This window comes from Nyctereutes procyonoides, unplaced genomic scaffold (assembly GCF_905146905.1).
Source record: "Nyctereutes procyonoides isolate TBG_1078 unplaced genomic scaffold, NYPRO_anot_genome, whole genome shotgun sequence".
Lineage (NCBI taxonomy): Eukaryota > Metazoa > Chordata > Mammalia > Carnivora > Canidae > Nyctereutes > Nyctereutes procyonoides.
Genome location: NW_026575125.1, coordinates 119182262 through 119197061, shown reverse-complemented (window position 1 = coordinate 119197061; position 14800 = coordinate 119182262). Strand labels below are relative to the sequence as shown.

General features: G+C 48.2%; 1 protein-coding gene across 1 annotated transcript; it reads left to right on the top strand.

The window, feature by feature from the left end:
• Positions 1–2032: 2032 nt before the first annotated feature.
• Positions 2033–14793, top strand: TEX28 (testis expressed 28). Its single transcript, XM_055338152.1, has 4 exons — positions 2033–2044; positions 6593–7323; positions 13677–13812; positions 14437–14793. The coding sequence occupies exons 1-4, from the start codon at positions 2033–2035 to the stop codon at positions 14791–14793; spliced, it is 1236 nt and encodes a 411-aa protein (XP_055194127.1).
• Positions 14794–14800: the final 7 nt, after the last annotated feature.

Here is a 14800-nt window from a genome sequence, read left to right as displayed (position 1 = left end):
ATAGAACTCCACTGTTTTTCTCCCCTTGGTTATTTGGATGTTATGTACCTGGCTTTTTTTTCCAGTGGTTATCTTTAATTTTTCCACCAACATATTCTCTCAATTTTGAGAGTTTTTAAAAAAGATGTTATTTATTTATTCATGACAGACACACAGAGAGAGGCACAGACACAGGCAGAGGGAGAAGCAGGCCCCCTGTGAGGAGCCCGATGTGGCATTTGATCCCGGGACCCCAGGATCACGACCTGAGTCAAAGGCAGACTCTCAGCCACTGAGCCACCCAGGTGCCCAATCAACTTTGAATTTGTTTTTTAACTTTGAGTTTTTAATGATATCTATATTTATATCTAAATTCCACAATAGAAACAATCATTAACAACTTTAATTTTTCTCTATTTCTTACTTCCATTTTATTTTCTTTTAAGGATTTTATTTTTAGGGGCAGCCCGGGTGGCTCAGTGTTTTAGCGCCGCCTTCGGCCCGTGCTGAGATCCAGTCCCACGTCGGGCTCCCTGCAGGGAGCTTGCTTCTCCCTCTCCCTGTGTCCCTGCCTCTATGTGTGTGTGTGTGTGTGTGTGTGTGTGTGATGAGTAAAATATTTTTTAAAAAAGATTTATTGCAAAACATGTCAATCCCTGGTTTCCTCCCACTTAATTGTCCACTCCCTAGAATCAACCACTTTTAATCCTTACAGCTGCTTCTTTTGGTATTTACCCCCAATTCTCTAAATTGTTTTTGGTTTTGTTTCTAAGGATTTTATTTATTTGAGAGAGAGGAGAGAGTGCATGAGTCGGGGAGAGGCGCAGAGGGAGAGGGAGAAAGACAAGCAGACTCCCCGCTGAGTGAGGAGCCCCGACATGGGGCCCAATCCCAGGAACCCGAGATCCCAACCCAAGCTGAAAGCAGATGCCTAACTGAGACACCCAGGTGCCCCTAAAGAAATAATTTATAGTGCTATTTTTTATTTTCATGTTTTAGGAATTATTGATCAAGTTTTTTTTCACTATGAAGATGATAATGTAGCTCTTTCTCACCACCCCCCAATCCTTCCCATACAGTATGCAGTGATCTGGGTTAGATCATTGGTGTTCACATTATCAAGTCCATGGAAACCCTGGTTATAACTGAGCCATCACTCTGACGACTTTTCTTTTCTTTCTCAATGGTTCATTTACCTTAGACTTAACACTTGTCTCCCCCCACTCCCACATTGCTTATTCTCAACTGTTTATCATCGGCCAGCACTTCCCCCAGCTGTCTACATCTCCTCCCCAGCTGGCCAAAGATGCCCAGCATTCCATGTGCTTCTTTCCCTTGGAGTGCTCTCTCCTGGAACCCCCCCCCTTTTTTAAAAGATTTTATTTATTTATGAGAGAGAGAGTGTGTGTGTACGAGCAGGGGGAGGAGCAAAGGGAGGGAGGGGGACAAGCAGATTCTGTGCTGAACCTGAACACAGAGCCCAACACAAGGCTTGATCCCAGGACCTTGAGATCATGACCTGAGCGAAAACCAAGAGTGGGACACTTAACCGACTGAGCCACCCAGGTGCCCCTCTTCTGGAGCCTTTTGACTTGCCCTCCAGCTGGCAACCTGGGCACCCCTTCCATCATCCAGGAGATTCCATTTGCTTCCTTTTGACCTGTTTTATAGATCTCCTCCCTACCTCTTTCTTAGGTTCCTCTCTGGTTTCAGTGGTTCTCCTTCTCTAGTAGCTTCCAGAGAAAGAATGCAGGCGAGGTAAATGATTTCAGCTCTTTCATGTCTTTAGTCTAGTCTCACAACAGGTAGTTTAGGTGTAGAACCCTAGGTTGGAAAATCATCCCCCCCCCCAAGTTTGGAAGCATTACTTCATTCTTTTCTTGTTCTCCAGTGCTTTGCTGAAAAGTCTGAGGACATTGACTTCCAATTATTTGAATGTGATCTATTTTTTTTTCTCTCCAATAGCTTTTCTCTCAGCAATTTGAAGATATTACTCAACTCTCTTCTGGATTTCATTGATACCATTAAGAAGTCAGTTTCTAGTCTGAAGGTCATGGTTTTAAAGGTAAATAGCTTTTTTAATCAGGCTGTTTTAAAATTTTGTGTACAGATGTGAACCTAATACTGTTTTCCTGTTTGGGATTTATTGGGCTTCTTGAGTTTCTGGACTTGTGCACTTCATCAGTCCTGGAAAATTCTTTTTTTTTAATTTTTATTTTTATGATAGTCACACACACAGAGAGAGAGAGAGAGGCAGAGACACAGGCAGAGGGAGAAGCAGGCTCCATGCACCGGGAGCCCGACGTGGGATTCGATCCCGGGTCTCCGGGTCGCGCCCTGGGCCGAAGGCAGGCGCTAAACCGCTGCGCCACCCAGGGATCCCAGTCCTGGAAAATTCTTTGGGACAATCTCTTAAAATCTTGCCATCCCTTCATTTTGTTAGACTTTCTCGTTTCATCTTCCACGTCTTCTGATTTTCAGTGTTTTTATTTTCCAAATTTTGTGTTTCTTTGTGCCTCTGTGTTACGTCCAGGACACTTTACTTTTTAAGATTTTATTTATTTATTTATTTATTTATTTATTTATTTATTTATTTATTTATTTGAGAGAGTAAGCAGGGGAGGGACGGAGGGAGAGGCAGAGAGAGAATTTCAAGCAGATTCCCTGCTGAGCACAGAGCCTGACACGAGGCTTAATCTCACAACCCTGATATCATGATCTGAGCCAAAAATCAAGAGTTGGACGCTTAACCCCCTGAGCCCCCCAGGTGCCCCTGAATGCTTTCTTTAGCTCTGTTTTACAATTTACTAATTCTCTCTACAGCTATTTCTAGTGTGCTATTAAATCCATCTATTGAGGGATCCCTGGGTGGCGCAGCGATTTAGCGCCTGCCTTTGGCCCAGGGCGCGATCCTGGAGACCCGGGATCGAATCCCACGTCGGGCTCCCGGTGCATGGAGCCTGCTTCTCCCTCTGCCTGTGTCTCTGCCTCTCTCTCTCTCTCTCTCTCTCTCTCTCTCTGTGTGTGTGTGTGACTCTCATAAATAAATAAATAAAAATTTAAATCCATCTATTGACCACTTAAAAACTTTTAAAACCATGAAATTTGGCAGATGTATATAAAGGAGCAGGAAACATCAACATGCATTTTTAGGAAATAATGATAAGATGAACTCGCTTGTACTACTACTACTCAGGTCAAGCACCTTGGCCCCACATGTCTCTCCCAATCACACTCCCCTTCTCCCACTTCAGTGGGAGCCACTGTCCTGATGTTTATGCTACCAGTGCCCACACTTTTCTTTACATCTTTATAGTCTATTGCCCCTAAACAACATCGCTTTGTTTTGCCTACTTTTGAACTTTATATGAACCAAACCATACAGAGTATGGATTTCTTTGTGTTTAGCTTCTTTTATTCAACATTAGGCTTGTTCATTCATGTTTTCAAGGCTGTAGTTCATTCTCATGGCTGTATAGAAGTATATTGCTGAGTATTTTACAGTTCACTTGCATCTTTTACTACTGATGGGCAGATGGGTCGTGTCTAGTAGTTGGTTATTGGGAACATTAGTGTGCCTGTTTCCCAAGGCTATTCCTATTAATACAATTGCTGGGCCATTTGGTATGCAGGTCTTCGAATTTACAATTTACCAGTGGTTTTTCCAAAGTGCTTTTACCAATTACTCTCCCACCTGGAGTGATTAAGAGTTCTTATTGCTCCATATCCCCGCCACAATTTATTGTTATTAGTTAGTCTAAGTTTTGCCAATCTGCTAGGTGCGTGGTGGTATCCCATTTTCTGAATTGAGGTATAATTTGCATACAATGAAATACAAGCCACGTATTATAATATAATCACTCCTGATTTACACTAGGAAATCACTTGCAGATTGAAAATTGTTGTGAAGGCTCTGACAGTTAAAAAGTAGAAATAGAAAAAGAAAAGTAGAAATAGAAAGAGGCTCCACCTGTTCTTTCTTTAAAAAAAAAATATTTTAGGGATCCCTGGGTGGCGCAGCGGTTTAGCGCCTGCCTTTGGCCCAGGGCACAATCCTGGAGACCCGGGATCGAATCCCACATCGGGTTCCCGGTGCATGGAGCCTGCTTCTCCCTCTGCCTGTGTCTCTGCCTCTCTCTCTCTCTCTCTCTCTCTCTCTCTCTGTGACTCTCATAAATAATTTAAAAAAAGATTTTATTTTTAAGTAATCTCTACCTATATCTATTTGAGCATGGGGCTCAAATTTGCACCCTCGAGGTCAAGAGTCACCCATTCCACCGACTGAGCCAGCCAGGCGCCCCTCCACGTGTTTTGACCTTACGTACCTTTCCTAGCTCATCACCATCCATTCTGCTCTGGCCCACTGGGCTCCAGCTCTGCTGCTATAGGCATCTTTATTTTAGAGATGAGAAAACTGACCCTCAGAGTGGTTTATTAATTTGCCCTTGCGAGGGACAGATTCATTTGCATGACAATAGAGATTTTCACCCTCCACCATCAGCTCTAGATGAGCAAGAAATGTGTCTGGCTTCTGTGCCACGCGGTAGGCGCTCAGGAAATGTGTGTTGAATGAATGACTGAATGAACCTATCAGGATGCAAACCTCCTTTCCTACCTCTTCTATCTTTTTTTCCTTTTTTAAATTTTATTTATTTTTTATATAAATTTATTTTTTATTGGTGTTCAATTTGCCAACATATAGCATAACACTCAGTGCTCATCCCATCAAGTGCCCCCCTCAGTGCCCGTCACCCAGTTACCCCATGCCCCTGCCCACTTCACCTTCAACCCCCCCCCCTAGTTCGTTTCCCAGAGTTAGGGGTCTATCTGCCTGGCAGTAGTAAGATAAGAAGCCATATGGGTTGATGGAAACAAACTTATTCCATACTTTTACAAGAGTAGTTCTTTTTTTGTTGTATATTTTTTTATTGGTGTTCAATTTGCCAACGTACAGCATAACACCCAGTGCTCATCCCGTCTAGTGCCCCGCTCAGCACGCGTCACCCAGTCATCCCCACCCCCCGCCCTCCTCCCCTTCCACCACCCCTAGTTCGTTTCCCAGAGTTAGGAGTCTTCATGTTCTGTCTCCCTTTCTGATATTTCCCACTCATTTTCTCTCCTTTCCCCTTTATTCCCTTTCACTATTTTTTATATTCCCAAATGAATGAGACCATATAGTGTTTGTCCTTCTCCGACTGACTTACTTCACTCAGCATAATACCCTCCAGTTCCATCCACGTTGAAGCAAATGGTGGGTATTTGTCGTTTCTAACGGCTGAGGAATATTCCATTGTACACATAAACCACAGCTTCTTTATCCATCATCTGTCGATGGACACCGAGGCTCCTTCCACAGTTTCGCTATGGTGGACATGGCTGCTAGAAACATTGGGGTGCAGGTGTCCCGGCGTTTCATTGCATCTGCATCTTTGGGGTAAATCCCCAACAGTGCATTTGCTGGGTCGTAGGGCAGGTCCATGTTTAACTCTTTGAGGAACCTGCACACAGTTTTCCAGAGTCGCTGCACCAGTTCACATTCCCACCAACACTGCAGGAGGGTTCCCCTTTCTCCGCATCCTCTCCAACATGTGTGGTTTCCTGCCTTGTTAATTTTCCCCATTCTCACTGGTGTGAGGTGGGATCTCATTGTGGTTTTCATTTGTATTTCCCTGATGGCAAGTGATGCAGAGCATTTTCTCATGTGCTTGTTGGCCATGTCTATGTCTTCCTCTGTGAGATTTCTCTTCATGTCTTTTGCCCATTTCATGATGGGATTGTTTGTTTCTTTGCTGTTGAGTTTAATAAGTTCTTTCTAGATCTTGGAAACTAGCCCTTTATCTGATACGTCATTTGCAAATCTCTTCTCCCATTCTGTAGGTTGTCTTTGAGTTTTGTTGACTGTATCCTTTGCTGTGCAAAAGCTTCTTATCTTGATGAAGTCCCAATAGTTCATTTTTGCTTTTGTTTCTCTTGCCTTCATAGATGTGTCTTTTTTTTTTCATAGATGTGTCTTGCAAGAAGTTGCTGTGGCCGAGTTCAAAAGGGTGTTGCCTGTGTTCTCCTCTAGGATTTTGATGGAATCTTGTCTCACATTTAGATCTTTCATCCATTTTGAGTTTATCTTTGTGTCTGGTGCAAGAGAGTGGTCTAGTTTCATTCTTTATGAAATGAGATCTATACCAGTACAGTTGGTATTCCTTGGAAGAGTGAAGTCCAAGAACAGACAGGACAGCTGTGGAGGGAGGATTCTAGCCATCTGGGGGTTCTAGTGAGGTATAGTCATAGAGTGAAAAGTCGAGTGCTGGGGACACCTGGCTGGCTTAGTCGGGTGAACATGCGACTCTTGATCTCAGGGTTGTAACATCTATAGGTTGTGAGATCACTAAAAAAAAAACAAAAACAAAACCAGGTGCTGAAAGGAAGGGAAGAGGGGCGTGGAAGTTGAACTGGACCTCCCCAGTCTGTGTTGGGCCCGTGTTGAATGCACACATCTTGCATCCATAAGTACCTGCGCTTACGCCTAAGTGTGTTTACAGAGTGAGGCAATGCCATGTCCAGTTCTACCTGCAGCTCCCAGAAGCACCTGTTAATGATTTCTTGTCTCCCCACGCAGGCAGAACACGCCAAGGACCCAAGTGCAGCCGTTGCCTCCAGCGTTCCCTCACGTAGGTCCCCGTCGTCTGCTGAGGATGGCCCCAGTGGCCATTCCAATGTCTCAGACAGGGAGATGGCCGGGAACTTACAGGACACCATCAAGCACCGCATCCTCTACCTCTTAGAGCAGCTGAGAGTGGAGAAGGCCAGTCGGGACAAGAACACCGTGGGCTACCTCAAGCTGGTGTCCAAAGCCGACCGGCACCAGGCCCCCCACATCCGGCAGGCCTTCGAGAAAGTGAACCAGCGCGCCTCCGCCACCATTGCCCGGATCGAGCGAAGACTCCGCCACTGTCACCAGCAGCTGCGGGAGCTGGAGGAGGGCCACAGGCCCAGGGGCTTGGTGCTCAAGGCAGAGAGCAGCCTGGCAGGCTGCAAGCAGCCTGGCGACAAGGCCCCGTTTTTAGAACCCCCCAAGCCGGGTGGGGAGGACTGCCTGTCCACTGACCTCTCTGACATTGTCAGACACTCGCCCCTGGAGAGTCACCTCCCGGCCTTGCAGCGAGGGAAGTCCCCAGGGGCAAAGCGTGTGGCCCCACAGCGAAACCTGCTGTTGCAGAAAATGAAGGAAGACCTGAAAGAAGTCAGGGATGTGCACCGCAACCTCCAGGTGTCCTATCAGAGCCTAAAGGACAGGCATCTGATGGACCTGCAGGTGTCACTAGAGGCCCTTCAGGAAGAGAAATGCAGGTAAGGTGCAGCCCTTTCATCTGCCTTGGCTCTGGGGACAGCAGCCCCCAGGACTGTCTGCTGGACTGTGGGACTGTCGGCCCGGAGAGTGAAGGGGATCAAGGACGTGGACTTGGAGGGTCAAGGGGGAGGAGCTAGTCAGTGTTTCTTTGGGCAACTGAGCCCCGCAGCGGAGGGGGCTCATGCCTACTTGCTGCCACACTCCTGCCTGGATCCTCTGCTGGTGAATGAGGCTCCGGCTCAAGGTCCGGCCCGGTGGTCCCAGAAGCCGTGGGCTCTGACCCGGGTGGTGAGAGACAGTTGTGGTGGTGGTGAGCCCAGCAGGTGGCCATCACTGGTCGGGGGCGGGGGTCCTGCATCTGCTGGGATAGAATAGTGTGGGAAGCTGGGTACCTCACCAGCCGTGGTCCTTTCACCTGTGCTCATCGCTGAGTCGGGGCAAAAGGTCCTGGGTGGGATATTTATTCTGAAAATGATTGGTCTTCTGGGGGGTGCTTTCTCCCCCTGTGTGGTGGGTCAATTTTATTTTCATCTAGGACGACTAGGGCCCACAAATGAGGGGGGGCAAACTCAGTCCCTCAAAGGACCCACGCCATTCCCATTTGGGCCTTTCGTCGGGTCCTGCCGGCCTTCAGCGGTGCCGCAGTCTTCCCCCCGATGCCCCCAGCCTGTTGCATCAGGGACTTGCATTGGCTCTAACCCTTCCAACAGTCTGGCCAGGGCGGGAGGGATTCGCTTCGAGGAATCAAGATTCTCAGTAAAGTAAGAACTCTGCTCTCCCTTTGTACCTCTGTGTATGCGGGGAAGAGGCACTTGGGAATCAGTCTTCTGTTTTCACAGGGAAATGGTACCTGCGTTTACACTGCTTGACAAATCTGTAAAGGACAATTAGAAAATATTGGGGGGGAGCACCTGGGTGGCACCATCGGTTAAGCATCTGACTCTTGGTTTTGGTTCAGATCATGAGTTCAGGGGCATGGGATCGAGCCCCACATCAGCTCGTGCTCTGTTTGGAGCCTGCTTGAGAGTCTTCCTCCTTCTCCCTGTGCCTCCCACTCATGCTCTTTCTGTCTCTCTCTCTCTTAAATAATAAATCTTTATTTTTTAAAAAAAGATTTTATTTATTTATGAGAGACACACAGAGAGAAGCAGAGACACAGGCAGAGGGAGAAGCAGGCTCCAAGCAGGAAGCCTGATGCGAGACTCGATCCCGGGACTCCGGGATCACGGCCTGAGTCAAAGGCAGACACTCAACCGCTGAGCCACCCAGGCGTCCGTAAATAAATCTTTAAAACATATTGTCAATTAAGATAACCAGTTGTCAAATAAGACAATTGTCAAATAAGATAATCAATCAGAATTATAGGATTCTTTTGGATGTGATTTTTGTAGGACGTGGCAACCAAATCTAAAACGTGGGGACTCTTACTGCCCTTTGGTCAAAATACCATTCATTTCCAAGGTTGGATTTTTTTAAAAGATTTTATTTATTTATGAGAGACAGAGAGAGAGAGAGAGAGAGGCAGAGACACAGGCAGAGGGAGAAGCAGGCTCCATGCAGGGAGCCCGACATGGGACTCGATCCCGGGACCCCAGGACCATGACCTGGGCCGAAGGCAGGTACTTAACCGCTGAGCCACCCAGGAATCCCCTCCCAGTTTGGATTTATATAAAGCAAGACTAGAGCTCAGTGGCAGGTACACATGTCCCCATAAGTTTCCATACTCCATCTGCCAACAGGCCTGTTCTGTTCTTATAAGCTCTTAACCCCTTAGCAAATCAGGATCTGCCAGCAGTTTGGGGGAGCAGGATGGCCTCCCTCCCTCAGATTCCCTGTGAATTCTACAAGCTTGCACTTCTGAAAAAGCTGCCCCTACTGCCATTGGACCGTGATAGGAGTGTGAAGTAAACTATAATTGTGTTCAGCCACTGAGATTTATTTGTTGGCTACAGCGAACAGCTTACCTTAATTAATATACGTTAGAAACAACAAAGCAGGTCTGTATGACTCAGATTTACCAGGCGACATGGAGAATGGGCAGGAGAAGACTTTATATAACAGCAGTGACAGCAGGGAACAAGTAGCACTGTCACCTGTACTGTTCAGTCGCCCACTTTACAGATGGGGAAATGGAGTCTCACGGAGGCACAAGCGTGTCCGGCCCTGTGGCTTCCTAATCTACGTGAAGGCCACACAGGAATTCGTTGCATTTTTAAAAACATACGTCTCCTTCAGATCTTTTTAAAAACCTTTATGTGTGCTAGAGGCAGACATGACATATGTGTTGACGTCAGTGAAGTGTCACCTGGTGTCCACACTTGTGTGGTCACCGCCCAGGCCCCCGTGATAGTCACAGTTCTTCTGGTGTGTCACAAACTGAGATTCCAAACTGAAAAGTCCTGTAACACTTCTCACAGGTAAATGTGTTTGCTTTCAAGAGGGCTTTCTTTTATTTTTGAATTGAGATGAAACTCATAAAACAAAATTATGCATCTTGAAGGGTACAGTTCAGTGGCATTTAGTACATTTTCAGTGTTGTGCAACCACCACCTCTGTTTGGTTCCAGACATTTTCATCGCTCCAGATGGAGACCCGATTGCTCCCAATTCACCTTGCCCCAACCCCTGGGAGCCACCAGTGTGCTTTCTGACTCTCTGCATTTGGCTTTTGTGGGTAATCATGTGAATGGAATCATACAGTGTAGACCCCTTTGTGCCCATCTTCTTTCACCCAGTGTAATGGTTTTGAGACTCATCCACGTCGTGCATAGGAGTAGGTTCACTCTCTCTTGCTCAGCGGAATGTACAGAGGCACCACAGTTGGCCCATTCACCAGCTGCTGCTAGGAGCTGTTATGGATAAAGCTGCTAGGGGCCCCTGGGTGGCTCAGTGGTGGAGCATCTGCCTTCGGCTCGGGCTGTGATTCCGGGGTCCTGGGATCGAGTCCCGCATTGGGTTTCCTGGGGGGGGGGACCTGCTTCTCCCTCTGCCTGTGTCTCTGCCTCTCTCTGTGTGTCTCTCATGAATAAATAAATTTTTAAAAATGTGAATAAAGCTGCTATGAACCTTCTTGCACAGCTTCTAGTGGCTGCCAGGCTCAGCTTATGGCCACATCACCCCAATCTTCAAGGGCAGTATCTTCACATCTCTGTCTTCACATGGGCCTCTCCTCTGTGTGTAAAAACTCCCTCTGCTTCCCTCCTGTAAGGTGCGTGTGGCTGCACGTTTGCTCAGGAGGACCGACTCCGTCCCTGCCGCATTACCCGACTCTACCTGTAGGGCTTGATCCCTCCTACAGCTCTTCCTCTCTCTCAGACTTCTTCAGGTTGGAAGCCACCAGCTTCTAGCTCAGTTTGCTAAAAAACAGTCCTCAGGTATGATCAAGAATATACTCTTTTTCAACAACAGTAAGGTTGAGGGCATTTTGTATTAGCACGGGCAGCCTTCACAGCTTTGGAAGATTTGGGGGGGGGCATTTTTTTGGCTGGTGGTCAGTCTGTCTTTATGAGTGTTTTCTTTTTTTTAAGATTTATTTATTTATTGTAGACAGGCAGAGAGACAGATGAGTGTGTGAGCATATGGAGGGGAAAGACAGAGGGAGAGGGAGAGAGAAACTTTAGCAGACTCTGTGCTGAGGGCAGAGCCCAATGCATGGCTTTGTGGGGCTCGATCTCACAACCCTGAGATCAGGGCCTGAGCTGAAACCAAGAGTCGGACGCTTAACCGACTGTGCCCCCCGGGCACCCCTGTAAGGGCATTTTCTGGAGTGATCTATTCTTTTTTTTTAAATTTTTTTTATCATTATTTATTTATGATAGTCACACACACACACACACACACACACAGAGAGAGAGAGAGAGAGAGAGAGAGAGAGAGAGGCAGAGGGAGAAGCAGGCTCCATGCACCGGGAGCCCGACGTGGGATTTGATCCCGGGTCTCCAGGATCGCGCCCTGGGCCAAAGGCAGGCGCCAAACCGCTGCGCCACCCAGGGATCCCTGGAGTGGTCTATTCGCCTCTGCAGCTGTAGGAGTGGGACAGAGGGGGGTCCGTGACTAAGGGAGGGGCAGAGAGGAGAGTCAGCTGTGCTGCAGCCAGGACGCTGCTGCCCGAGGGCGAAGAGGGTGGGGGCCAGAGACGAGGGGAGGCTAAGAGAATATCCTTCTGACTTGACATTTTCTCATTCAATCATATATTCAAGAATGCATTTAAGGATATATTTGTAAATTCTTATAAAAATAGTAATGAAGGATCTGTTTATTGACTTCCTTTGGGTGAAAAGTATATTCATGAACATATGCTTGAGCATAGCCAGTAGTTTGAACGTTCTCGTGTCTGAATCCTTTGTGTAGATGGAAGGACAGGCATGGGGGATGTCCTTTCAAGTGGACACCATACTGCCGCCTCCTCTCTTCGGGCATTGTCAGTCCGCTCTTCTCAACGAGGAGTAGGCCAGAGACTAATGGAATATTTCTTGAAATACTGTCATCAACCAGCTCTTGACAAATTGGCTTTCAGCAAATGATTGTTCAGCTCATTAGCTGCCTGGGGCACATCTCCACGTGAGTGTCAGTCAAGTCCTTGAAGCAGGACCAAACTGACCTCCTTGCCTCACGTTCCCTGTCTGTGCGACAGCACTGTTGCTTATGCTCTGTGTGCCAGAGCCCCGTGAGCTGATCAGCCACATCCTCTATTGCTCTGTTTTCCAAAGGGCACCAGGCCCTAGCCATTCGGTGGGTCCGGGTACCTCTCCACTACGGCAGCATCACCGCCCACTCTGCACCCATGGGACAAGCCTTCCTTGGCTCTTCCCTAAATGACAATGCTAAAAGCCACGTGGCCTCTGGCCCATCCTTCCTGATGCCCAAATGAAGAACCTCAAGGTTTTCTTTAATTATGAAATATTCCAAATTCAGGGAAAGTGTAGAGGGTAACATGGTCAGGATCGTGTATCCACCCGCAGCCTTCTCAAATCTTTACATTTACCCTGTTTACTTCACATATTATCTTATTAAGACATAAAACTTCCTTTTTATTTATTTTTTGAAAGATATTATTTATTTGTTCATGAGAGACAGAGAGGCAGAGACACAGGCAGAGGCAGAAGCAGGCTCCCTGAGGGGAGCTCGATGAGGGCCTCGATCCCAGGACCCTGGGATCACGCCCTGGGCAAAAGGCAGATGCTCAACCACCGAGCCACCCAAGCGTCCCTAAGACATAAAACTTTAGAAGGTTCATTGAAGCTCTCACATCATCTCTTCCCAACCCCGCCCCCCCTTCCACCCACCTCACTATCCTCATTGGGCCCTTAGCTTTTCCGTGCGTGTTTTTTTGTTTTACAACTTTTATATATGGCTGGTTATATACATACTGAGTTGTGATTTTTTTAAAGATTTTATTTATTTATTCATGAGAGAGAGAGAGAGAGAGAGAGAGAGAGAGAGGCAGGGACTCAGGCAGGAGAAGCAGGCGGCCTGCAGGGGGCCCGATGTGGGACTCAGTCCAGGATCCCGGGATCACGCCCTGAGCCAAAGGCAGACACCCAACCACTGAGCCACCCAGGCGTCCCTTGTTTGTGGCTTTTAAGAGATCTACTGAGATATAAGTTACACGTCATAAAATGTGCCATTTTAGCTACATGTTTCAATGATCATTAGTAAGTTTACTAAGTTGTACAGCCGTTACCACAATTCATTTTTTGGTTTTTGTTTCAATAACAGGTTTATTGAGATATAATTCCCGTCTTGTAAAATTCACCCATTTACAATCAGTGGTTTTTAGTACATTCACAGAGTTGTGCAACCATCACCACTGTCATTCCAGAACATTCTCACCGCTCCAAAAAGAAACCCTGTCCCGTGAGCAGTCACTCCCCACACTCTCCGCACCCCCCAGCCACCAGGAACCACTCATCTGTTTCTGTCTCTATGGATTTGCCTCCGCCGAACAGTTCATCTAAATGGAATCATACAATATGTGGTCTTTGGTGACTGCTTCATCCCTATAATCGGTAGACTTTTATGGAATAACTACCCCTTGCCAAACACGGCCGCTGGGAATTTCTATGGAATTTAGTAGCAGGCACGGACGACTCAGAGTTTTATTTCTACAACTTCTAGTCTATGGCTGGTCTTGTAAAGCTGTTATGAAAGAGTACGTGTCTACGAAGATACCGGAATGTCAGTGTGTGCGTGGCTGGTGTGCATCTGTGGTGTTCTGAGGCAGACCCGGAGGAGGAGGGGGGAGGAAGGAGCAATCTGAACCCAAGTGTAGTCTCCACAGAGGCCTGCTCACCGCCAGCACGGCCTCTAGGCAGGGGACTTAGGGGAGAACGACTTTCTGTTTTGCTCCCAAGGCAAGCGCTGATGGAAGAACAGGTGAACGAGCACCTGCAGGGGCACCTGGATGAGATCTACTGCCTCAAACAGACTCTGGCGTGCATGGAGGAGAAAATGGCCTTTCTGTCCTATGAGAGAGCCAAGGAGATATGGGTGAGAGCCTCACAGTTGGCGGGGGGGACGGGCAGCGGCCTGTAAGGAAATGGCCAGTGAGGAGGGCACAGGGATGAGAGAAGCCAAGGGCGAGCATCCTGACATCCCGCAAACTAAGGAGACAGACGGGTCCTTAGGCGGCCCCTGCAGAGGTTCACTCCCAACCCACATACTTGCTTTAGCGCCAGCGGCGTCTCGCGTCTGTGCTCCTGCGGCCCCCCCGGCCCCCACCCTGCCCGCATCCCGCTGGGCTGCCCCGGAGCTGGGGCTCTGCAGTTCTCATACTCGGGGGTGCCTCGGCGCCGTCTGAGGGCTGCCCTCGCCTGTGGCGGTTAGGCTCATTCGCTTCCACACCCCGAGACCCTACTCTTGTCCTCGGGCAGCTCTCGCCCGGCCAGGCCCTCAGTCTGAGGCCACACTGCATGAGGGGGTGCAGCCAAGACAGATGAGACCTCGCTGTTCCTGGGACAGGACAGGGCACTGAGCACGGACGAGCTCCAGGTTGTTGACTCCCCTCCTAAATCCCCAGCTCACCGACATTTGCTGCGCACCTCCGAGGAACTCAGGCAAGTGACTGCACTTCCCGTGACCTCTCATGAGGGTGTGTGTTCTTGTCACCTGCAGGAGGTCATGGAGACTTTCAAGAACCGTATAGCTAAGCTTGAAACTCTGCAACAAGTGACACAACTGGAGGTGACGCACAGGTTCCGGATCCGTCCCCAGGAGTTTATGTTCCGGCTTGTGAGCCTGCTCCTCACACTGGCTACTATCCTCCTCGTCTTCATCTCCACTGTGTGCTCCTGCCCCTTGCCACTGCTCAATTCCCGCCTGCGCACGTGCACCACACTCCTGCTGATCGGCCTCGCGGCCCTGGCCTGGCAGAAACGGCATGCCTTCCCTACCACCGACTGGCAGGCCTGGGTCCCCTCCAGATGGAGACTGTACCCCAAGGATTCCAAGCCTCTATCAGATGGGACTTAGAGGGCCT

What these genes read in the sequence shown, in the direction of transcription:
- TEX28 (XM_055338152.1), top strand. An exon ending in CTTCAGGAAGAGAAATGCAG is followed by an intron (nt 7,324 to 13,676) that starts GTAAGGTGCAGC and finishes TTTGCTCCCAAG; the next exon opens with GCAAGCGCTGATGGAAGAAC. An exon ending in AGAGAGCCAAGGAGATATGG is followed by an intron (nt 13,813 to 14,436) that starts GTGAGAGCCTCA and finishes TGTCACCTGCAG; the next exon opens with GAGGTCATGGAGACTTTCAA.